Source organism: Lepus europaeus, chromosome 5 (assembly GCF_033115175.1).
Source record: "Lepus europaeus isolate LE1 chromosome 5, mLepTim1.pri, whole genome shotgun sequence".
Classification (NCBI taxonomy): Eukaryota; Metazoa; Chordata; class Mammalia; order Lagomorpha; family Leporidae; genus Lepus; species Lepus europaeus.
Genome location: NC_084831.1, coordinates 94,598,130 through 94,623,182, shown reverse-complemented (window position 1 = coordinate 94,623,182; position 25,053 = coordinate 94,598,130). Strand labels below are relative to the sequence as shown.

At 40.0% G+C, this 25,053-nt stretch overlaps 1 protein-coding gene across 2 annotated transcripts in view; it reads right to left on the bottom strand.

The window, feature by feature from the left end:
• Positions 1-7,045: 7,045 nt before the first annotated feature.
• Positions 7,046-25,053, bottom strand: part of CDC14A (cell division cycle 14A) — a 183,159-nt gene continuing 165,151 nt past the window's right edge. For both annotated transcript variants that reach the window (XM_062191830.1, XM_062191827.1), the window contains exon 16: positions 7,046-9,473. In XM_062191830.1, the coding sequence (XP_062047814.1) occupies positions 9,444-9,473 (30 nt within the window). In that variant the 3' untranslated portion in view covers positions 7,046-9,443. The remainder of the gene's footprint in view (positions 9,474-25,053) is intronic.

Below are 25,053 nucleotides of genomic sequence, written 5' to 3'. Positions count from 1 at the left end.
CAGAATTTGATTGGGACATATGCATATACCTGTCAGACCATCACAACAATCATGGTAAAAACATATCTGTTGCCTCCAAGTTTCCATGTGTCCACTGCATGTGTATTTGTGTGTGTGTGCACGCACACATGTGTTGAGAAGCATGACAACTTGAGATCTGCCCTCAACAAATTATGAAATTCTCAGCCCTGTATTGTTACTTCAGGTGCTTTGCTGAACAGCAGATAGCCATGCAGTATTCCTCTTACATGACTGTCACTCTACACCCATTGAACAACAGCACCCTATTTCTCCCTGAGTTAGGGGTCTGTCTCCTGAGAAGCCTGTGAGTGTGAGCACGCCAATCTGAACATCGTATGTTGCTCCACAGTCACCATTCAATAAACTTAGTTGAGAGAGTGAAGGAGTATCAGTGCACAGTCAACTGTCCGGTCTCTGTGGGTAAATATGAGTTCTTATTGACGAGTTTTCCCACTGTCTCAGCTCCTTTTGGACCAGCAAGAGGCCTTGGCAAATTGATCCTCCCCAAATCCTTTCTGATAAAGCCCTGCTCCCTGAAGAAAGCTTCACCACACCAGATTTCACCCAAACTCTTAGCTCCAGTGCTTAGAGGTCTGCTCAAGAAAATGAATCTAGGTAGCACTTAACTTTTAAGAACTCAAAATGTGGAAAAAAAAAAAAAGTCCAACCTATGCTTATCTCGTGGCAGTTACCTGGGTTACAGCAATACAAATACAACCTGAGTTAAGGATGTCAGAGCTTAGTGAGAGGGGAAAAGTGTCTGAAGAAAGTGGAGGGGAGATGACTGCCAAGTGTCTGACTTTAGATGGCACGTGAAAGTATGTGAGCAGGTGGCTTAAAATCGAAGGGGTTCAATGACTTGATTTTTTTTTTAGAGATACATTTTTAAAGTAATTAAAGATTTAAAACACTTGGATGACTGTGCAGAGAAAATGATAGATGCCCACAGGCTTCTCATTCAGCCTGGTCCCAAGGATGAACCACCATACAAAGGTCTTATGAGTCACAATCCCCACATGGAATAGTTTAAGGGTAAGCCATTTTGTCTGGGGCGTAGCAGCTAAAGCCACCATCTGCAGTGCCGGCATCCCATGTGGGTACTGGTTCAAGTCTCTGCAGCTGCAATTCCAACCCAGCTCTCTGCTATGGCCTGGAAAAGCAGTAGAGGATGGCCCAACCCTGGGGCCCCTGCACCTGTGTGGGAGACCTGGAAGAAGCTCCTAACTCCTGGCTTCAGATCAGCACAGTTCCGGCTTTTGCGGCCAATTGGGGAGTGACCCAGCAGACAGAAGACTCTCTCTCTCTCTCTCTTTCTCTCTCTCTCTTTCTCTCTCTCTCTCTGCCTCTTCTCTCTCTGTGTACCTCTTTCAAATAAATAAATCTTAAAAAAAAAGTCGTTTTGTCAGCTCAAAATTGTTCCACTTAGATTGCCAGCCCAGCATCTGTAGACCTGTGGAAGCTGTGAAGCCTTGGGTAATCAGGCAATGTACTAAGCACTATAAATCTGAAGTCACAGACAGTCATAGACAGTCTTACCAGAGTCCTGATAGAAACAATTTGTGTATTTTATCATTTTAATCTATAGCTTGTATCATTTTAAGTACATATATTTTAAACTTGAGTGATGTTTTGGTTTTGCAAACATTTTTATCTTTAATTTTTTCATTGCTTTTTTTTCTTTAATATTTTAATTTCAATATTTTTAAGCTGTCTCAACAGCCATTTCTATTTCTTTTACTTATTAAGGCACAGATTGGGTCACAGAAACGTTTTAGACCAATTCTTTTCTTTTTTTTTTTCTTCTTTTTTTTTTTCTTTTTCACAGGCAGAGTGGACAGTGAGAGAGAGACAGAGAGAAAGCTCTTCCTTTTCCATTGGTTCACCCCGCAATGGCCGCTCCGGCAGCGCGCTGCAGCCAGCGCACCACGCTGATCTGAAGCCAGGAGACAGGTGCTTCCTCCTGGTCTCCCATGTGGGTGCAGGGCACAAGGACCTGGGCCATCCTCCACTGCACTCCCGGGCCACAGCAGAGAGCTGGATAGGAAGAAGAGCGACCGGGACAGAATCCGGCGCCCCGACCAGGACTAGACCTGGTATGCCGGCGCCGCAAGCGGAGGATTAGCCTATTGAGCCGTGGCGCAGGCCCAATTCTTTTCTTAAAGGAAAGATGTGGGGGCCGGTGCTATGGTGTAGTGGGTAAAAGCACCACCTGCAGTGCCAGCAACCCCTGTGGGCACTGGTTCAAGACCCAGCTGCTCCACTTCCGATCCAGCTCTCTGCTGTGGCCCAGGAGTGCAGTGGAGGATGGCCCAGGTCCCTGGGCCCCTGCCACCCATGTGGGAGACTGGGAAGTGGGAGACTGGGAAGAAGCTCCTGGCTCCTGGCTTCTGGCTTCGAATCAGTGCAGCTCTGGCTGTTGCGGCCAATTGGGGAGTAAAAAAGTGAACAGAAGACCTCTCTCTCTCTCTCTCTCTCTCTGCATCTCCTTCTCTCTGTGTAACTCTGACTTTCAAATAAAAAATAAATCTTTATAAAAAAAAAGACATGGTAACTTTTTCCTTCTCGTTAGGTCTGAAATGGATTGAGATTTTGGAGACATTGAGTGATAGCAAGTTTATAGCAAGTAGAACATTTTAGGAGAAGCTGTACCACTGTATTTAAAACAGGGGCCGGTGCTGTGCTACGGCGCAGCAGGTTAACACCCTGGCCTGAAGTGCCAGCATTCCATAAGGGCAATGATTCTAGTCCCAGCTGTTCCACTTCTGATCCAGCTCCAGATTATTGCACAAGGGAGAGCAGTGAAAGATGGCCCAAGTGCTTGTGTCCCGACACCCATGTGGGAGACCCAGATGAAGCTCCTGGCTCCTGGTTTCAGATTGGCACAGCACTGGCCATTGTGATCATTTGAGGAGTGAATCAGGGGATGGAAGACCTTTCTCTCTGCCTCTGCTTCTCCCTGTCTGTAGCTCTGCCTTTCAAATAAATAAATCAATCCTTAAAAATCAAAATAAAACAAAAACCTAAGACAGAATCTCAAATTCTGGCAGCACTGGAGTCCTTGAGAGAATTCCAGTCTTCAAGACCACTACTCTTCCCCTCCACAAAAACATCTTCTTGGCTGGCGCCACGGCTCAACTAAGCTAATCCTCCACCTGTGGTGCCGGCACCCCGAATTCTAGTCCCGGTTGGGGCACCGGATTCTGTCCCGATTGCTCCTCTTCCAGTCCAGCTGTCTGCTGTGGCCCGGGAGTGCAGTGGAGGATGGCCCAAGTCCTTGGGCCCGCACCAGCATGGGAGACCAGGAGGAAGCACCTGGCTCCTGGCTTCGGTTCAGCGCAGCGCCTGCCATAGCGGCCATTTAGGGGGGTAAACCAATGGAAAAGGAAGACCTTTCTCTCTGTCTCTCTCTCTATCTCTGCCTGTCAAAAAAAAAAAAAAAGTCTTCTGAAAAAAGGAGGAGCTTGGGTGTCAAGTTTACAAGGTAAAAGTGCACATTCATTTAAATGGGCTTTAGTAACTGCAGAATTAGTTGGCTAGGATGCAAAGTGAACAGGAGTATGTTTGAACAACAGGCCTAAGACCACATACTTGCCAACTTGTAAGTATGGCCTCGGCTTGTGTCTTAGAACTTGACTGGTAAACATTCCCCACACTGGTGTAAAACTTACTCTAGGCAAAGAGTGGCTCACTGGGCTGGATTGTGCAGACATGGTGGTTCATGACTAACACTCGCTTTTCTTCTGGGAGTCGGGACGTTGGCTCATGCTAGGCACAGGGTGCTTACATGACCAACTTTCAAGTAGAAACTTTGCTTAGTCTCTAATGAGGTTCCCTGGCAGACTTCACACGTGTTACCACAGCTGATTGCCTGGGGGAATTCAGCATGTCCTATGTGACTTCACCAGGAGCGGACTCGTGGAAGATTAGTGCAGGTTTCCTCTAGACCTCACCCCACGTGCCTCTTCCCTTTGCTGACTTTGCTTTGTTATTTGTTCACTGCCATGAACGTTAGCTATGTACGCACACACTCATATACACTCAGTACTGTAAGTCCTCCCAGCAAACCACTGAACCTGACAGTGGCCATGGGGTCTCCCAACACACAGGGCTTCTCTGTTGTTCTACAAGCAAATAATTAGATGCTAAGTAATTGACTTTTCTCTCTCCTCCAGACCAGATGAGTGAACTTTTCCTCTTTTGCTTTACCTTAAAAACTAACAATCCTAACTACCTGTCACTTAAAGAGTAGTCTTTAATTAAGGATAATTTTCTCAACAGATTTGACTTTAAAATAGATTCAACTATTCTGACGGCTCAGTTCGCCAGCCTCATGGGCTGTCAAGGGCACACGGCGCAGTTCCACTTCTTGTCAAGACAGGGCAGCCATCACAGGCTGATGCCACTGGTGCAGTATCAGACAAGCCTGGGGCTCTGTGATGATGGGACGTGAGACTTTTCAAAGCCCAGGATTCTGCCCCCAGGGTCTCTGCTAACAAATCTTAGCTGCACTGTTGCTGCAGTGGTGACATTTGACATGGCACCTGGCCATTCATTCCTTGGTTTTTGATGATGTGACCTAAATAGAAAAGTATGCTGCTAGCTAGACTCCAAACAGAAGACAAGGATTGGGTGCTGTACTCATATTGGGGAAAGGAGAAGTTAATATTAGACATTTCCTCAAGTCAGGAAAAGTTGGCCTTACTGACCCTGCTGGTCACACTCAGAGATGCCACAGCTTCTGGAAGAATTAACTGCTTACGTTTTTCTAGAATTGACAAAACTGCCTGGAACAAGCCTCTTGGGGTATACCTCCCTTAGTATGTGCTATATGGCATTAAAAATCCCTCTACCTGCAAGAAATACAGATTTTAAGGAAATGGTTCCATCTCATCCAGGGTTTTATTCTTTTGCTTTTGTTAAATATGAATTATCCCCTTTAATCTGGGACCAGTCTGTCTTTCAAGATTTATTTAACTTCCAGTACAAAAAGGCAAATGTTATATTTACATTAACACTAGTAAATTTACATTAGTAAAGATCATGTGTATGATTGAGACAGATGATATAGATGATAGATAGAAAGGTAGATGGATGATAGAGATGATAGACTATCATTATACTATTCTTATCTCTTGTTTCAACTTGTCACTTGAACTTTCTATTCCATGTACTTTACGTAATCATTCTGGGGAATCTGGATGTCAAGCTTGACAATCTCACTTGGAGATCTCTTTCTTAAAGTTGGAGTAAAATACATCCCAATGAGGAATTCTGGAGTTGACTAAAGGTGTGTATTTGATATAAATTTGCCCACCTGTAAGAGCAGAGACAGACACTGTGAAATTTAAGAGCCTACTTCAGATTTAAATCACAGTATCAATTGTCTCAAATTTCAGGGTCCAAGCCCCTACACGCACTTCTATGCAGTAACTACCTGCTGTTCTTTGAAATTTTGACAGGCTCTTTTCAAGGGAGTCATAAACAGAATATATATTATCCTAAACTTTGAAGTTTTAGTATATGTATTTGTAGCTGGGGTCATTTTTAGTTACTACCATGTCCCATGTCTCACTTGCAGTCCAACTTCTCAAACCTGTTTTTAGTCAACTTGATTTAATCCAATGGAGAAATGCAGGTAGTGATGTGTTACACCTCAGTTTTGAAGGTATGCAGGTTAAAACAAAGCTCGGGGAGCAGGATAGGTCAGCTCCTTCATGTCTGTCCATTTCAAACTAATTCCACATAAACATATTTTGATTAAAAGTAGTTTCTAAAATGTTTCTACTGGCACTTACCCAAAAGAGTTTAAAATTCTCTAGAAAAATCTATTTTTCTCCTTCTTACTATGATTACCATAATTCAATCCATAGAAGAGGAACTGGGTGGGAATATATTAACATTTCAATTCAGCCCAAAATAACTTAATACAATTATTTTCTACTTTCCTTTATATGTCATGGTTGCCATTCCTATGCAAGCTATGTGTAAATAAGTATTACATCGCATGCTATAAATCATATGCTGCTATAATTGGAATTATTTTTAAATCTTCTGAGGAGACATACAGCAACCAAATTCTTGCTTTTCTGAATGTCACAGAGGGCTGCAAGGCTTTTACAGGTATCATTAACTCTGCTATATGATGATATTTTGAGCATGAGCAGAGACCTCATATGTGATACTAAACACCAGAGGGTACTTCTCAGCCTATGCACCAGTTGGGTTAATAGGAAATTTTAACATGTTAGTAATGGTTTAAGGTGTTCCAAAGAAGTCACGTAAGTGGAAATCATTTTAAAAATACATTTGTGTAACTTATAGTTGCTAAGTTCCTATTCCTGCTCTCTCTGTATCACAGAAAGAGAGAGGGAGGGAGGGAGGGAGGGAAAGAGAGAGAGAGAGAGAGGCTTTTGCAGGTGTGTTGTGAGATTTGTAAACCACTTTATCCCTAAGGGTAATACTGTAAATTCAATGACCAATATGTGAAAAATTTGTTGGAACTAGACAATTGATTGTTTTTCTTTTCATAAGAGCTCAATCTGCAGAAAAACATTTTTCTTCCCTTCAAAAGATTCCTAAGAAATTACCTTTTCTAGCATCATAAACTTGGTACCCCAACTGTTTCATTCAGTGTTGTGAGAACAGCAAATTGCAGGTTCTCAACTCCAGAAAGACTGAAAAACTGCCTTCCCACCCACAACTTTTTCTGTGCATTCTGAAAAATATAAACACACACAAACACACACACGGACATACACCTGAAATATCACAACCCAGACAGTTTAAGTTTAGTTTATAAAATATCTCCAACAAATAGTGCAGTTTCTTCCTTACAAGCTGATTTTTCAGGATATGGATCCAACAGATGTGAGATTTGTTCCATCTGATTTAGTTCTGTAGTTTCTCTCAGGAAAAAACAAATGGGCATTCTTCCCCAAAAGGAACTGATGCCCATTCTGTTGCACAATAATAATCAATAATCATAAAAGACCAAGCAGAATCCAAAACATTGATTATGATCAGTTTTATTAACAAAAAGGAAAATTAGAAAGAAAGAGAGTGAGGATCTAACATCTGACTTTTGTGAGATTCAAAGAATACGTTTTCTTTGTGGTCACTGTCACATATTTCAGGCAATAGCCTTATGCTAGAAAGTCAATAAATGAACTAAAAATCCAGGAAGAAAATCTTGAGAAACTTAAAAGGAACCAACCAGACTGAATCAAAAATAAAATTATGGGGAGACATCAGTGTATTGATAACTCAATATCCAAATTATAAAAGCCAAGGAACAAATAAATTTCATAAAATGTTTATTATTTATTAGCAGTGTATTCTTCTACACTTTAAAATAGAACAAAATATCTTTTGGAAGGTAAACTATTCATAACAAAATACATGTCAAACAATTTTTATTATTGGAGTAGAATTACTTTGCTATATACTTTCTATATTATATACATCCACTTCTTGGTATGCACATGTGTATAACTAGTGTTAAGACATACACATGTAGATACATATGACTTATATACACACATAATTCTGGAAAATTTACAGTAGTCAGCTTTACAGTCATTTTCATAGCTGCACACAAATTAGTGTTCACAGAACTAAAAATATCAACATGGTTCCCTTTCTCCTACTTCTCAAACATCATCTGAATTTCTTTACAATGATCCTTTGAAAAAATACTATAATTTTCCTATACAATTAACCAATTTCTTTTACAATAACATAATAAAATATTTTATTTTCAGCTTTAGAAAAGATATACAATTTAATTCCACTTATTTTAAGTTTGGATTCTTAAAACATACAGTTCATTTTCTCATCAGATGAGTGCAATTATTTGGTACTGCATTTATTGAAAGTTATGTTAACAAACCTGAGTCTAACATTCAATCAAATGCCTTTTAAAAATATGAAACAAGAACAAGACGCCTTGCTGAAGCATGTGTAATAGTCTCAAGGTGCCTCCACCTAATAAATACATCCTAAGTAATCAATGGTGGAGGGTAAAGCACTTCAGAGGAAGCCATTTAAGTAGCTCTTTCAGCATCGGAGCAGTCCCTTCTTCAGCAGCCTGGCAGAGAACCAGGATCTAAGGCTCCCAACTCCTCACAGAAATAACGCCTGCAGGTTTCTGGAGATGTGAATTTCAGATCGTACTTACATGAAAGGGCTTGTGAGTACCCATAAGGGGGTCCTTTCATTTTCATGCTAGGTTCCTGATATAACAGTGTGCACACCAGGCGGTTGCACTCTCTTCGTAAAGTATCTCCCAGAACACAGAGCACTACTTAGCAGCATCTTTTTAGGTTTTTTCTCATCAGTAACTTAAAACTGGCATCAGACTACGTATGATAACAAGGCAACGACCTTGTACCAAAAGCAGGATATTCTAATTAGGGAAAACTATTTGAAGTGCTTTTTTGGTAATTCAAATCAGTATTGTACATTTATTTAGTGACAGAGTGCTGAAAGACTTTGGATGTGGAATTTAAAATATATATCCCTGTATTCTGCATATGTAAAAGAGAAAATATAAGCCAAATAAATTGTTTAAGGCATTTCAAAAAAGAAGAACTCTTTTGAGAGAAGGAAAGAAATAAAAGCATTTGGAATGTTCAGTCATATCACAGAGGAAAATCATGCTTCCAGGAAACACTCAGTGAATTTTGATCTTCGACTGGATGCTAATTTTTTGAAAGGCCCCAAGGATGCAGAACTCAACAACAGAAAACAAAGAGAAAAGGTTTTTGTCCTCAATAAGCCACATCAACAATGATCCTCTTGGTAGAGGTAAACTTGAAAGAACTCAGTAAATTAGAACGACTTCCCAAAAGAATGAACTGATCAGCTGTGTGTATCGTGGGAGCATAAAAAATCACTTCCTCAATACATTCTCCCTTACTTTTTCTTAATAAGGAGGAATTATTTATTCATTGTAGACAAAACCACAATAAAACTAAACAAATTGAATATACAAATTTTTGGTAGCAAACAGCAGGAAAATCTAAATCAAAATATAGTCTATTTTTATATATTCATAAATTTATCAAAATAGTCTTTTAAAGTTCACAATACATACATAATGTAACACTGTACATGTAAATGTAATAACAAATGTATTATTGAAATACATTAAAAATAACCTTTCAAAATACCAAAGTCAACATTGAAAACTCTCTTAAAAAGTGTTGAATTCTCCATAAACATAGTTTCAGTGCATCTATAGTAGTCATTAACCAGGTTTCTGGTTTCAAGTCTCTTGAAGGTGTTATCTGAGTGCTTTCTTTAATTTAAGGTAAGAAGGCAGAGATATTCTTCCAGCAAGCAGCTGCTTTCCCTCTACATTGCTTGTCCAGATGAAGAAATTGTTTCTAAGAGCGGTACAGTTTTCCTGGAGTGGCAAGGCCTTAGTAAGGAACATATTCAGACTGAAGGGACTGCACAGGGAGAGACATAAACTGAGGTTAAATTCTATCACATGTAAAACTGCTAGCAAATCATGCAGCTTATTCCTTCAACACAAGGAGTTTGGGACTAGCATATAAAAGATGAATGAAATAAGCTAAGAAAAACATGAAAGATGGGGGAAGCAAAGCATTTGCTAAATAAGAATGACATAACCAAGTACATAAAGTGATTGCAAGAAAACTTTGTATTTTAAAAGGTTTCCTAATTTAAGTGACTAAAATTAAGTATTAATTGACAATTGAAAGCCTAAATTTGTTGCTAAGCTTTTGTGAAATGTTGAATTTTACTCAAGATGTTAAATGTTGGTAACTAGATATTACTAGAATATAATTTGAGGCAATACCTATTTTTAATTCACTACATGCCAATGGTATGTTAATACTTCTAATGCAGTAGAGTTGGCAGCCATTTGAATAAATTCCTCGAGAATGCTTGAATTTAATAAATACTGTACAAATTCTTTTCATTAAGGGAAAGAATTACACAAAATAATACCAATTTTGCAATTTGTTCCTAAGACCCAAAAGCATTCATATTATAACTTAATAAACAGAAAGCAATGTTCAGGTAAACAGCACATGTTCCCCCTTTATCACGTTAGATACTAACATATAAAAGGAACAAGACTGAGATATATAATCAGAAAACGTGGTTATAAATATAAACCAGGAAAAGATGAAGAGAGCTGGAGAAAGTATGCAAGCAGTTATTTTCGAGGAGCAAATAATGATGAGAAAGAAGGACCATAAATTAATCTAAACATTACCTATTTACATAATTCATCTAATCAAATACCTTTTAACAACAAAATGTACTTGATTCTCTACCAAATTCCCTGTTCTGCCATCCAATAATTATTTTTCAAATTAATCTGCAGCATTTTATCAATGCTGAGGCTAGTCTATTTTGGTGATGATATAGCTATCAGTACAAAAAATTTCCGTTCACTTTCCGAAGAACATACAAAAAGGAATTCAACTATTTTGTTTAGCTTCATGATCCCTGAATTTTACATCCCATCAACAGCCATTTACTAAATACCTATTAACACAATGAGCCAAAAAGAGCAATAGACTACTGCATGGTCATAAAAGATACTAAATGAAAAGACAGAAGTGTCAACATGAAATAGCAACATGCACTCAACATGAAATAGCAACATGCACAGCGTAAAACTAACATTGTGCACCAGTAACAGCGGGGTAAGGAGGGTGGTAAGGAAAAGGGAGGGGCTCTCCAGGCTGCAGTTTCAAGGAAGAACTTAAATGTCAAGAGCGTTAGGAGGCATGGAAAATGCTTGGCAGGCTGTCCTTTTCTACCAGAAGTGCTTGGTGCTTGATGCTGAGGCTTCAAAACAGGAGTGAAATGATGAAGAATTAGAGCAATATAATACGGATATACCCGAACCCGCAGACAGAATGAAGGTCCAGAGAAACTGGTCAAATACCTGGAAGCCACATACATTTGACTTGTAGGACACCAGTTGCTATACTCACAATTAGAGCTTAACAACAGGCTGTCATTTTTCCTAGCTGCTTTTTCCCTATTTCTTCTTAAGTCCAGCAAGTATTCAGAGGCACAGCCTGGTAAGTCTCCCAAGCTACAAGGATGTCACACATGCATTTTTAAGTATCAGCCAGAACTAACTTTTGCTTTTGTTTGAATTCAAAAAGTTGTTAATGTTATCACCAACAAAAATTAGAAAAGTCCTCACACTGCTTCTACATTTAGAACAAAGTTGTATTTTGCAAACATCTCTAATGTTCCATCAGCTCTCAATAAACAAAGATATGGCCAATAGATGCAACAAAAGTGATCTCTGTTTAACTTTCTTCTGGGGTAAAAATCTACCTGTGCATCCATGTAAGGGGGTAAATATGTATATATTTCATACTTATTTATTTTGTAAATCATGGTACCCACTGAATCAGAAAACAGAAATGGCCTAGAATACCACAAGGATTTCTACCATTTATATGAAAAATATATCTGTTAGTCTCCTGGGCAAAGCCTTTGCTCTTACACAGCAGAGCTCAGAAATTCTAGCCTCAAATACAGTTCACAGCGGCCCCTACCACTTCCTTTCCACCCAGCCAATCTGCTCTCATGGGTTGTAGAACTCAGACCGCAGGCCACTGCAAATGAAGGCACACTTTGGAGAAAGAATGAGTATCATGCTCATTCATTCAACAATTACTAAACATGAGTTACAGATATCAGGTCCTGGAGGACAAAAAAATGATAACTAAGCATTCAAACAAAACATATGCCACAGTTTCTTTCTACAGTGTAAAGAAAGTTAAAACACAAGGGGTGGCAGGGTTAAAGCCCTGGCCTGCAGTGCCAGCATCCCATATGGGCACTGGTTTGAGTTACTCAGCTGTTCCACTCTCCACTTGCAGTCCAGCTCTCTCCTATGGCCTGGGAGAGCAGTAGAAGATGGCCTGAGTACTTGGGCCCCTATACCCACATGGGAAACCCAGAAGAAGCTCCTGGCTCCTGGCTTTAGATCAGCACAGTTCTGGCCTTTGTGGCTGGCTGTCTGGGGAGTGAACCAGTGGACAAAATATCTCTCTCTCTTTCTCTTTCGGGGCCTCTGTCTCTCCGTAACTCTGCCTTTCGAATAAATAAATAAATCTTTAAAAAAAAAAAAATACAAGCGCTGGCATTGTAGCACAACGGGTTAAGCTGCCACTTGCAGCACCAGCATCCTATACAGGCAACAATTAAAGTCCCGGCTGCTTCACTTCTCATCCAGCTCCCTGCTAAAGTGCCTGGGAAAGCAGCAGAGGATGGACTAAGTGCTTGGGCCCCTGCACCCATGTGGGAAGCCCAGACAAAGCCCCTGGCTCCTGGCTTTGGCCTGGCCCAGCCCTGGCCATTGAAGCCATTTGGGGGGTGAACTATCTATCAGATGGAAGATTTTCTCTCTCTCTCTCTCTCTCTCTCTCTCTCTCTCTCTCTGTAACTCAGCCTTTCAAATAAATAAAATAAATCTTAAAGAAAAAGCATTTTTAAAAAGTTATAAGACATAAAAATCAGTAAAAAGGTTTAGCTTATATCTCTGCCTTCCATATTTTGTAATTCATTTCCTTTCAGTTTCAGTCTTAATGTAAATAGACTCAGGGAAGAATTGCTGAAGGCTACAAGGATATATTCACTTGAAAAAACTTATAAAGATCACCACAAGCCCCTTTCACCAGGGAGCATCGGCGCAGGATGATGAGAACATTTAGTTTGAGCACCATGTGCTCACACAAAGGGCTTGCACGGAGGATCTCTCTAGGTCACGTCATTTGTACTCAGACACAGTTCAGGACACCTCCGGGTAAATGCCAGTACTCCCCACTTGAAATCTGAGCATGAAGGATACACCGATAAGCCTCCTTCGTCTCTGGCTTGACCTAACACACATCCTAAAACATACAACTTCATGCTCTGTTTGCTGTCATAGGTACATCTACTGACCATATAAAACGTTTTCCAAATATCTTTGTACCATGAAATTAATATTTCAAAAAAGTCAATACCCAATTATTAGCATTTTTAATTTTTATAGTAAAAAAGAAATTCTCTATTCCATAAACAATATTGTTATTACTGTTGATTTTCCTATTTGAAAAATGGATTAATTGGAGCAAAACCATCTGGAGCTCTTACTAAATTAGATATATTACTTGGTAGATCAATGATTTTAAGATTTACTGAGTACCTTCTATATGCTAGGTATAGTTCTAAATATCATATTTATATATATTATAGACAACCCATTTTATAGATGAGAAAATTGGGGTATAAAATTATAATTTGACCAAGATCAAGCAACTAGGAATTGCTGGAGCTGGAATTTGAACCCCAGTAGTCTAGCTCTGAAACTGAAATCCTTGGCCATCACAGAACAAGGTTTTAGGACATCCGGCATTTGGCCAGTGATCACCACGTATGCAGTCCAACATTCTCTATCAACCTGACATGGCCAAATTATGATCTCAGGCAGGACATGATCCTGAGTGAATAAAGAAATATTAAATTCATAATGTACATTTGTTAAAGAAAACATATAATTTAAAAGTATTTTAATCAGAACCAAAAGACTTTTCAGAAACATTCTCAAAAAGGAATTTTATAAGAATATTTGATTAATTAAAATTTTAATTCTGCTTGGCTAATGTTTTTGTTGTTACCATAATGAAATAATAAAACCTAGTGCATCTGAAATACAAAATATAATAGCAATTATACTCAAGATGATTATGAAGAAAGTAGGACTGAGGTATAAATATAATTTTACATTAATACTTTTTTATATAACTAAGAGATTTTAATTTCTCAAGCATAATATTCCAGTTCATCTGGACAGTAAGTTCCAGGGATTTATAATGAATTAAACCAAATCAAGTTTGTTATGAGTGTATAATATTATTATGATACAAATGCAGCCAATATTCAACCTGGAAAATAATGATGAAATTGGTTCACACTTGTAGCCCCTCAAAACTTTATGCCTCCGTGAAAGCAGATTTGACATAAAACACAGTATAAGGTAAGGAGATCAAGACAATTTGTTCTGTTCTGGAAATCTTCTACTAATCTGTTTTGGCAGATGTTAAGTATTAACTTTAAAAATTTAGCTATTCTGAGGGTGTTTCTTTTTGAAACAGCCCCGTTACCTAATCATGGTAGGAAAAGGTGGTACAGATAGTTAATATGATACAGATGGTTAATAAATGCAAGTTGACTATCAAAAACAGCAATTTATAAACAATGACAGATTCAGATCCTTGCCAGTAAATGAATGATGCAATAGCTTAAAATTTGAATACTTCAATAAAAGGGCCTGATGATATGGAATGTTAGCATCCTACTTGGTCAAAATCCTGGCTCAAAATCTTCATGGACTTTTGCCACAGTAACTTTTTCTTTCCCGTATTTCCCCATTTTCCCAAGTCCTTAGGAGAAGAAAATATAGTCAATTAGTTATACTCAGTTTGAGTTCAACCATAGAAGCAAAAAGCACCTAAAAAATGGCTTGTGTAGGCATGATTAGAGAAAAAAAACTATGCTTGGCAATACACTATTTTATATATAAATCTAATGTTTTAAGTTTTAATGAACAAATATAATAATCAATAAATATTAATTTATCTATAATTTCTATATTCTTTGTCTCTTTATGCTTTTTACAATAGAGTTTCCAAGTTCTGGTGCAATAAATATGTATTAGGTACTTACACTATAGAACCTCAGGAAAAAAGATAAGAGGAGACAAAGCATCACATGCAACTGTCTATAAATACGAGAGTGGCAGAGGTATGAATAAAGTTAGGGTACTGCCTAAGAATTAATACACAAAATATGTGCATTAAATATGTTTCTACAAATGCGAGTTTTGAATACTGAAAGTATTTGCCTCTGTTAATATATTACATACTTCTTCAATAAGCTTAGACAAAACATAGCTGGCTAAGGTGTAACTGGCTTCATGTTAACCCAAAAAGGCTAAGGTTTATGATAAAAATCTGCTTTAAAAGGGTGTTCACATTTTTCTATAGCGTTCTCTATGAATTTCAGAGGCCCCAAAATCTAACAAGCCAATTTTGCTTAATTAAAATGCTATGGAAAATATTCTTTCACCTTCCTACATGCTTTTTAAGACAGTCTTTTTTTCTGGGGGAATTTAATATATGCTTTTCAACAATCACAAAGAGCTCAATTGTTACATGACAGATTGTTGACACCCAGCTTGACTCAGCCAACCATTACATGAGTGTTTTCAGTTCATCTGAACACCAAAATTATATTGATGCAAGCTCAGTTTAAATTTATTTTCTCTTATTTTACTAAAGGCAAAGTTCTAGAAAAATATACAACTTCCAGATTACTATATATTAAAGTCAAAGCTGAAAACTCAGTTTGCTTTTGGTGAGTGCTTCATACGCTATGATGCATGGGCTCCTAAGCACGTAGCTTGGCATTCATGAATTTAGACATGTTCTCAAAGTTCTGGTGCAATAAATATGTATTAGGCACTTACACTATAGAACCTCAGGAAAAAAGATAAGAGGAGACAAAGCACCACATGCAACTGTCTATAAATACGAGAGTGGCAGAGGTATGAATAAAGTCCTCTAAGAAGAAAGAAGCAAAAGACATTCTCCCTGGATGGATCCCAAATGCTCTATCAGAAAGATAATTATTGAGCTGGGCCAGGAAATACAACACCAAGCAGAGCAAGGAAGAAAAGTGGAATAAACTTGTATGGTAAGGATGAGGTTCCAGGCAGAGCGTGGCACTCTTGGAGAAACACATGGGCAGGATGCCAGGCAGAGCTGCCCAAGAGAAGGCAGGCAGGGAGACACACAGTCCAACAGGGAAGAGCTGTGAACTGTACGCCCAGGGATCCAGACTTGATACTGGGAGCGCAGTGGAGCTCTGAACAATGCCACAGATGAGAATGATCAGCAGTATAGGAGAGAGATCAAAGACAAGAGAAACCTAAGACAGGGAGAAAATGAAAAGGGCTATACAATAGATCACGGGGTTCTCAATTAGGGCAGCAATGGTGAGAACAGAGTGACAGAAAATGAACATTTTGGAGGAAGAACTGAAAGGCAGACTTACTGTCAAAGATGATTCTGAATGTCTATCTTGGATGATAGGATGAGCAAAGTGGGATTAGGGAATCAGGAAACCAAAGAGAAATAGAGAGTTGGAAAAAATTTTTTAAAAAATGTATTTTCCCCATCCTAAGGAATGCTCTCAAGAAGTTGAGAGTGTAGACACAATGTGAAGATTACCAGAGAGATAAGGGGGCCAAGCTCAGAACTGAGGAGAGACGCTATAAAGGGCAGGCAGAGGAAAATCAATAATAATTTAAGGGGAAAAAAATACTCCAAAATCAGATGGGAAGAAAATTACAGGAAAAGGAATGAGCAATATTGTCAAATGCTGCAGAAAGCCTAAGAAAGATGACGACCAACAAGAGACCATCAGATCTGGGCTTAGAGACATCAGTGGTAAATATGGGAGAGACCATAGGCCAGAATGGGGACCACATCCAGGTACAGAACAAAGGAGCACAAGGAGATGAGAGAGGTGGACTGAGAGAAGACTCCTCCCTATTCGCCACCAGTCCTCCTGGTGTGAACATTCATGGTTGCAGGAGAGGGGACAGGCAAGCAGAGGGGAAGAGACAGAAGGCAGAAGACGAAGGAAGTAGATAGACAACTGGTTTGGGAACAAATTATAGGTAGATGGAGGTATCATTGGGAAATAATAAGGTTTCTTTTTATCCAAAAGGGAAGGAAAAAAGGATGACTCCAGATGCAAATAAGCTTTTGAGGTAGCAAAGAGAAGAATTAGAAATAATTTCTGAACACTACATTCACAACAGATCTCAAGGCAAACTCAAGTGACTCTGGAGCTCAGTAGGGACTGTACTGATTGTAGTGTGGGGAAGAGAAAGAGCAACAAAAAACATAAGCCAATCAGGAGTGCTGAAGGGCTAGGTAAATTAGCAACACATTTGAAATGCAGTCAACGGTATTTTTTTCAACAGTGCTTAGAGGAGATGAGGGACAGATACACGAGATGGCTGAATTGACCGACACATGGGGACCACTAGTTTAAAGAAATATGCAAGTGGAGCTTAGAATATTCAGAAAAGGAAGAGAAAAAAAAAAACTATAACAAGCTACAGAAAGAAAGAAGTAAACTGAAGAGGCTCAGGAAACAGGCAGGGATCAGAAGGGGATGAAGGACCAGCTGGCACTGTGGCTCAGCGGCTTAAGCTGCCACTTGCAACACCAGCATCTGATTTCGGAGCGCCAGTTTGAGTCCTGACTACTTGCTTCCTATCCAGCTTCCTGCTAATGGGCCTGGGAAGGCAGCACAGGATCCCCAAGTGCTTGGGCCCCTCCCACCCTGTGAGAAACTAGAATGGAGTCTCTGGCTCCTAGCTTCAGCCTGGCCCAGCCCTGGCTGCTGTGGTCCTTTAGGGAGTCAACCAGTGGATGGATCAATTTCTCTCTCTCCTCCTCCCCCTCCCCCTCCCCCTCCCCTCCCTCTCCCCTCCCCCTCCCCCTCTCCCTCTCCCTGTTGCTCTGCCTTTCAAAGAAACAAATGAATCTTTACAAGTAAAATTAAAAACCTCAGGTTTAAAAAAAAGTGTTTTTAAAGAACGGGATCAAGGAGCAGAATTAGGAGATAATACTGGAAAGAGCTTTGTAGGATTCTAGTATCAGAAGCATGGAGCACAGGCATTTTGGTGCAGTATGTTAAGCCACTGCTTGGGATGCCCACATCTCATACTGGAGTGCTGATTCAAGGCTACTTTGCTTCTAAGCCCAGCTTCCTGCTAATGTGCCTGGGAAGCAGTGGCCAAGTACTCGTGCTCCTGCCACTCATGTGGGAGGTCCAGATAAGAGTTCCTGGCTTCTAGTTTCAGCATGGCCCAATTGTGGCTGTGGCAAGTATTTGGAGAGTGAACTAGCAAATGGAAGATCCCTCTCTGTAACTCTCCCTTTCAAGTAAATAAATATTTTCTAAAAAAAGAAACCATGCTTTAAGCAATAAGAAGGTCTATTAAGTAGATTTCCAAGTGAATAAAAATAAAGATCCCTAGTGTTAAGAAAGTTTCAAACATAGCAGTTGTGAGACCCCCTTGGACAAGTTACTGTCTCTCTGGGTCCTGATGTCCTCATCTGTCAACTGTGGGTTAGGTAAATAAGATAATGTACATCAAGTACCTAATAAAACACCTGGCACATAGGAGGGACTCAATAAATGGTTGAAGATGATGGTGATGAATTCAAGTTGTCCAGAATGTTGGCAGTAGCTGATAGCTAAAAAGTATAAGCAAAGGTCCTCAAGGAATGAAGGTGAGAAAGATCAAGATGTCATTGATGGTGTGTTGAAAAGGGAGGCCAGTTGGAGCAGAGCATCTAATAAGTCCAAACACAGCCAGTGCATCTTAACTGTAAAGACTTGGCACCAGAGAGTAAGCAATTTATACTTAAAGCATAAATGAGAGGAATTGGGCTGGAACGGATCAGCTTCATTTGCTCACTTTCAAATGGATACTTCTCAATTTTCACTTTTGATTTACTGAATTTTTTTTCAGAACAGCTGGCAAAGGAACTTACAACACAGTCCAAGACAGGGAACTCTTTGCTTGTATAGACAAAATAGTTATCTCCTACATGTACCAGCCACTGAATGGGATACACTATTCACTACCCAGGAGAGCCTTTTCATTTACCAAAGACTTTCATCGGGGAAAATAGAACCATCTTACCAGTAATGCCCACGTGGTGTCTGGGCTTGCCTGCACATGCATATACATCCACATGTATGCATGTCTGTGTGTAAGAGAAAGTTGCAATGAAAATCTAGCTTTCTACATTAAAAATCTTATGTATACACAGTGACTTTCAAACTTTTAGATGAAATAAATAACCTATTCAATACTAGAGGAAAGTATGGAATAACTAAATCCACAATCAAAGAGGTAAGCATAGCCCAGGATTTGATGCTGGGCAGATAGCAAAAATCAAAGACTTTGTTTTCTAACTTCATGTTGCTAATCTCAGCTTTCCCAACCAATTCAGGGCTATGCAAGGCTTACATTCACAACCCTCAATGTGAGGATGATGAAGACCAAATGACCAAAGCAGGCAGGATGACTTTCAGAAAACATTGGGATTATTACGGTCAGTTGAGGTCAAGGAAGGCTTCACAGAGGAGGAAGCAGGATGTAGGCCAACTCCAGATGAAGAGTCTGAGAAGGGAAAAAGGAGGGTAGACCAGGTTGGGAAATGGCTTGTAAGTGAAGAATAGAGGCTGGAGGAGTAAGGCTTGTTCAAGGACATAAGAAACTGCTGGACAGCAGCAGAAGGTTCATGCCCGGGAGTAAAGGGAAAAGGGTAAGAACAGTTGGTCTCAAAAGCCTCCTTAAGGTCTTGCATGGCAAGCCGCAGAGATGCAGCTTACTTTGTGGCAAGACAGAACTGACAGCCAAAGAACAATTAGGCCAGAATACGTCTGCGTGCAGCCTTCACACTGCTGAAACAGTGGCTTGTTCATCTTTGTCTTACCTCTCCCCACTAAAACACCGTGAGCTCTCGATAGACACTCATGTAAAGATTAAGTACTTTTTTTAAATTGGACAGCTTTTTATACATAGATAAAAAGCACTTTCACTCCTGGCCAAAAAGGGGGGGATGGGGCAGAAGGACAAGCATAATACCAAAGCAGCACTATTCTATTGACCTAGTGATATTATTTGTATTATATAGGAAAGATGGTATACAATTGAACAATCAAACTAATTAATAATCCCATTGCATTTGAGAATATAAACCAATTCTTACCTGTTATATATTTCTGATTGACTTTATCGTTTAAAGCAAATTTTGTTTAAAATGGAAAGCCAAAAATAGCTGATAGGATTTGTACAGAAATTAATGTAAACTATTTGACACTGAAAACTTAAATTACAGCAAAGTACAGACTGTAAAGACTACATATACATAAATATCACATACACAGATTTAAAGTCATCATTTGAACCATGCAGTCATCAGAACTATTTGATGTTTTGTCAAATAACATTTCCAACTATCCTTGGGTAGGGAACAAAAGAATAGCAATATTGAATGAATTGCAAAGATGAGGTTCAATATTCATATTCTTTATATTATTAGATGACAAGAGCACAGAAATTTCAATATACAACAAAAAAGAAATCTAATACTAATCTTTGCCATCAAAGCTAACTACAATATTTAAGCTTTAATTAGGTATTAATTAAATCTATTAATCAAATAATTTAAATATTAGTAATATTTAAAATTAAGAAAAAAGGAGAGCTTTTAAAATGGGTAAAGGGAAACTTTGCCACATTTAAATCAGATAAAGCTATTACATGCCAGGGAAAATAGCATTTTATAGGGAATGGATGCTCAAACAATAAGTGCAACCCTGATAGCACTAACATTCTAAGGTGAAAATGAAGCACGCTTTGATGCACATGCCAATCACTCAGTAGATTTTCATTAAACTGGCTATTGTATAGAGCTGAGAACTAATATTCTGATCATATTCCAAGTTCTACTTTAAGGACCAAAATTCCTTAAAAATACACATATTGGGGGGTGGCGCTGTGGCGTGGCCGGTAAAGCTACCACCTGCAGGGCCCAAATCCTATATGGTGCAAGTTCAGGTCCCGGCTGCTCCACTTCCAATCCGGCTCTCTGCTGTGGCCTGGGAAAGCAGTGAAAGATGGCTCAAGTCCTTGGCCCCTTGCACCTAAGTGGGAGACCCGGAGGAGACTCCTGGCTCCTGGTTTAGGATTGGCACAGCTCCTGCCACTGCAGCCACCTGGGGAGTGAATCAGCAGATAGAAGAGCTCTCTCTCTCCACCTCTGCCTCTGCCTCTCTATAACTCTGCCTTTCAAATAAATAAATAAATCTTTTAAAAAAAAAAGGACACATATTACTCTTTATGTTAGAACTCAATTGAACTTAACCCATTCATAGGCTTATCAAAGCTGTTCTGATGCCGGCCAAATGTGACACAGAGAACTTATCCTCAGTGTCTTAATAACCAAAGAGCAACACTAACAAGCCGCCGGGTGTAAAAACAGCTACTAGCACTGGATCAGAGAATACTATTAAAGTCAATTTCAACTATGGAATAAGAATGCTATGGTAGGGGAAGAAGCACACGATATTTAACTTGAATTTTCTTTTAAACTTCGTATATATGAGTATTCAAATTTTTAATTCCCTTCTATGTCTAGTACTATGTTAGAAACCATGAACCAGGGGCTGGCATTATGACACAGTGGGTTAAGCCACCATTTGTGATGCCAACATCTCATATCAGACAGCCAGTGCAAGTCCAGGCTGCTTTGCTTCCAATCCAGCTTCCTGCTAATGCTCCTGTGGAGGCAGCAGAGGACTTGGCCCAACATCTTGGGCCACCCATATGGGAGACCAGGATGGAGTTCCTGGCTCCTAGCTTTGGCCAGGCTCAGACATAGTCGTTGCAACCATTTGGGGAATAAACCAATGGATGAAAGATCTCTCTCTCCAAATGATCAATTTCTGTTCACAATCGATCATAATGATAGGACTAAGGGTCAAAGGGATCACATAAACAAGACTAGTTTTGCAAATACTATCTGATAGAATAAAAAAGGGAGGGAACGATCCAACATGGGAAGCGGGATACACAGCAGACTCAGAATGGCAGATGTCCTAAATGGCACTCTGGCCTCAGAATCAGCTCTTAAGGCATTCGGGTCCAGTTAAAAAGCCCATGAGAGTATTTTAGGCATGGAAATCCAAGACTCTCTGGCAAAAAACAAACAAACAAACATAAAACCTATATGAAAGACCTCTGCGAGTGAGATCCCAGCGGAAAGAATGGGCCATCAAAGAAGGAGGTACCTTTCTCTTAAGGGAGGAGAGAACTTCCACTTTGACTATGACCTTGTCTAAATAAAATCAGAGTTGGCGAACTCAAAAGGCCTCTATAGCCTTGGCAACTCATGACCAAGAGCCTAGGGTGATTACTGATGCCATAAACAAGAGTGTCAATTTGTTAAGTCAACAGCAGGAGTCACTGTGCACTTACTCCTCATGTAGGATCTCTGTCCTTAATGTGCTGTACACTGTGATTTAATGCTATAACTAATACTCAAACAGTGTTTTTCACTTTGTGTTTCTGTGTGGGTGCAAACTGTTGAAAGCTTTACTTAATATATGCTAAATTGATCTTCTGTATATAAAGAGAATTGAAAATGAATCTTGATGTGAATGGAAGGGGAAAAGGAGCGGGAGAGGGGAGGGTGGCAAGTGGGAGGGAAGTTATGAGGGGGGGAAGCTATTGTAATCCATAAGCTGTACTTTGGAAATTTATATTCATTAAATAAAAGTTAAAAAAAGAAAAAAAAAAAAGAAAGATCTCTCTCTCTCTCTCTCTCTCTCTCTCTCCCAACCCATGTGTTGTATTTCTGCCTTTCAAATACATATATAAATAAAGCTTTAAAAAAGAAAACAAAAAACAAGCAAAAGACACAAGGAAATATAAATAAACTTGAAATGTCTACACAAAGAAAGCCTAAAATTTGGAAACAAGTCTGGTACATGGATATATGTAAACAAATATAAATGTTTGGGTATATAATTGCAATACTACATACTGATAAAATTAGGTATTAAATATTCATCATGAATGGGAACAGAAGTCAATAAAGGTTTTCCTGGAATGGGTGTTTTGTGCCAGGGTTAAGACACCTCTTGAGATACATCTCAACCCATACCAAGTCCTGGCTACCCTTCCAGTCCAGCTTCCTGCTAACACACATGGGAGACAGCAGGTGATGGCTCCAGTAATCAGGTCCCTAAAACCCATGTGGGAGACCTGGATTGAGTTCCAGGCTCCTGGTTTTGGTCTGGCCCAGCCCTGGCTGGTGCTGACATTTGGGGAGTGAGTCAGCACATAGAAAATCTCTCTCTGCCTCTCTTCCTTTCAAATACTAAATAAATAAATAAATAATTTTTTTAAGAAATGTTTTCCTTTTTTTCCATTGGGCAGGTTCAATTTATCAAGCAAAGCTGCATAGTGGAGACAGAAAGCCATACACGTCTTTACAGATGAGAAATTTATGAGGAGGGCCAGAGCGTCCAAGAAAGGACTTCCCCAAAGCGAGTAGGTGAGAGCAGGGTAGAGGAAGAGGACAAGGGGACACATGTTGAGGGACAGACAGGGTAAATGCAGGTGCAAAGGTACAATAGGGGAACACAGTACAGAGGCGTGAAGCTCAGCAGAATAATTCAGGATTAAGGTTCTACTATTAGAGGATCACTGATGATTTCTGAACAGGAAAAAGGGGTGTTGATATCAACTGTCTGGCAGTACATTAAAGCATGGGGTCCCCAGATACCAGCCCATCGTCCAAATTCAGCCTGTCATCTATTTTTGTCAACAAAGTTTAGCTGAACACAGACACACCATCATTTATGTATTGACTTGCATAGTTGGGACCTTAAGCTAAAAATATTTACGATCTGGCCCTTAACAGAAAAAGTTTCCTGACCTTATTTTAAACTGCAAATTAAAGGCAGAAAGAGATGGAATTAGAAAGCTCATTAAAGATACAGAAAAGAGACGTATTGTATAAATTTCAGGATGCACACTAAACAAACTTAGATCTGTCCTTGATTATTATCAGTTCCATTTTGCTAAGGCTCTGGTTAAATAACTCGCTGAACTCCTCAGCAAAAGGCACAGATAAGATCTGATCCCAAGTGTAGCTGTCATCAGAATCCAAGAACTTAACTACAGTACTAAGGCTGTACCTTTGTTCCTGCTGTTCCCACCCCTAGAACGGCCATTCCTGCCCTTCCTGCTTCCATCACTAGATACCTAGCAGGCTCCTACCCATCTGCAAAGCCCAAGTTAAATATTACCTTTTCTTTACAGCTGTCCCTGACCCTTCTTGTCAAGAGAGTTCTTCAGAGATGCCTCTATTATAACTCTCCACAATAGTGTTTATGACAGGTCTTCATAAAATTCATGGAAATGTGCATTATCTTTTCATTCCATTTTTACAAACTTTTTGATGTATCCTTGCCTATGGCAGAATGTAATCAAAAGAATATGCCTAGGGTCTGGCACTGTGGTGTAGCAGTGCTGCCATCCCATATGGGTGCCAGTTCAAGTCCCGGCTGCTCCACTTCAGATCCAGCTCTCTGCTATGGCCTGGGAAAGCAGTGGAAGATGGCCCAAGTCCTTGGGCCCCTGCACCCATGTGGGAGACCAGGAAGAAGCTCCTGGGTCCTGGCTTTGGATCAGCCAGCTCCAGCCATTGCAAAGTGAACTGGGGAGTGAATCAGTGGATGGAAGCGCTCTCCCTTTTCTTTCTCTTTCTCTCTCTCTCTCTCTCTCTCTCTAACTCTGCTTTTCAAATAAATAAATAAATCTTTGGGGGAAAAAAAAAGAATATGCCTTTTGGAGTCAAATTGACCCAAGTTCAAATGATGGTTCGAGGGGCCGGCACCGTGGCTCACTAGGCTAATCCTCCGCCTGCGGCGCCGGCACACCGGGTTCTACCCCCAGTTGGGGTGCTGGATTCTGTCCCAGTTGCTCCTCTTCCAGTCCAGCTCTCTACTATGGCCCAGGAGTGCAGTGGAGGATGGCCCAAGTCCTTGGGCCCTGCACCCGCATGGGAGACCAGGAGAAGCACCTGGCTCCTGCCTTCGGATCAGCGTAGCGCGCCGGCCACAGCAGCCATTTGGGGGTGAACCAATGGAAAAGGAAGACCTTTTCCTCTGTCTCTCTCTCTCTCTCTCTCTCTCACTGTCTAAATCTACCTGTCAAAAAAAACAAACAAGGCCGGCGCCACAGCTCACTAGGCTAATCCTCCGCCTGCAGCGCTGGCACCCCGGGTTCTAGTCCCAGTCGGGGCGCCGGATTCTGTCCCAGTTGCTCCTCTTCCAGGCCAGCTCTCTGCTGTGGCCTGGGAGTGCAGTGGAGGATGG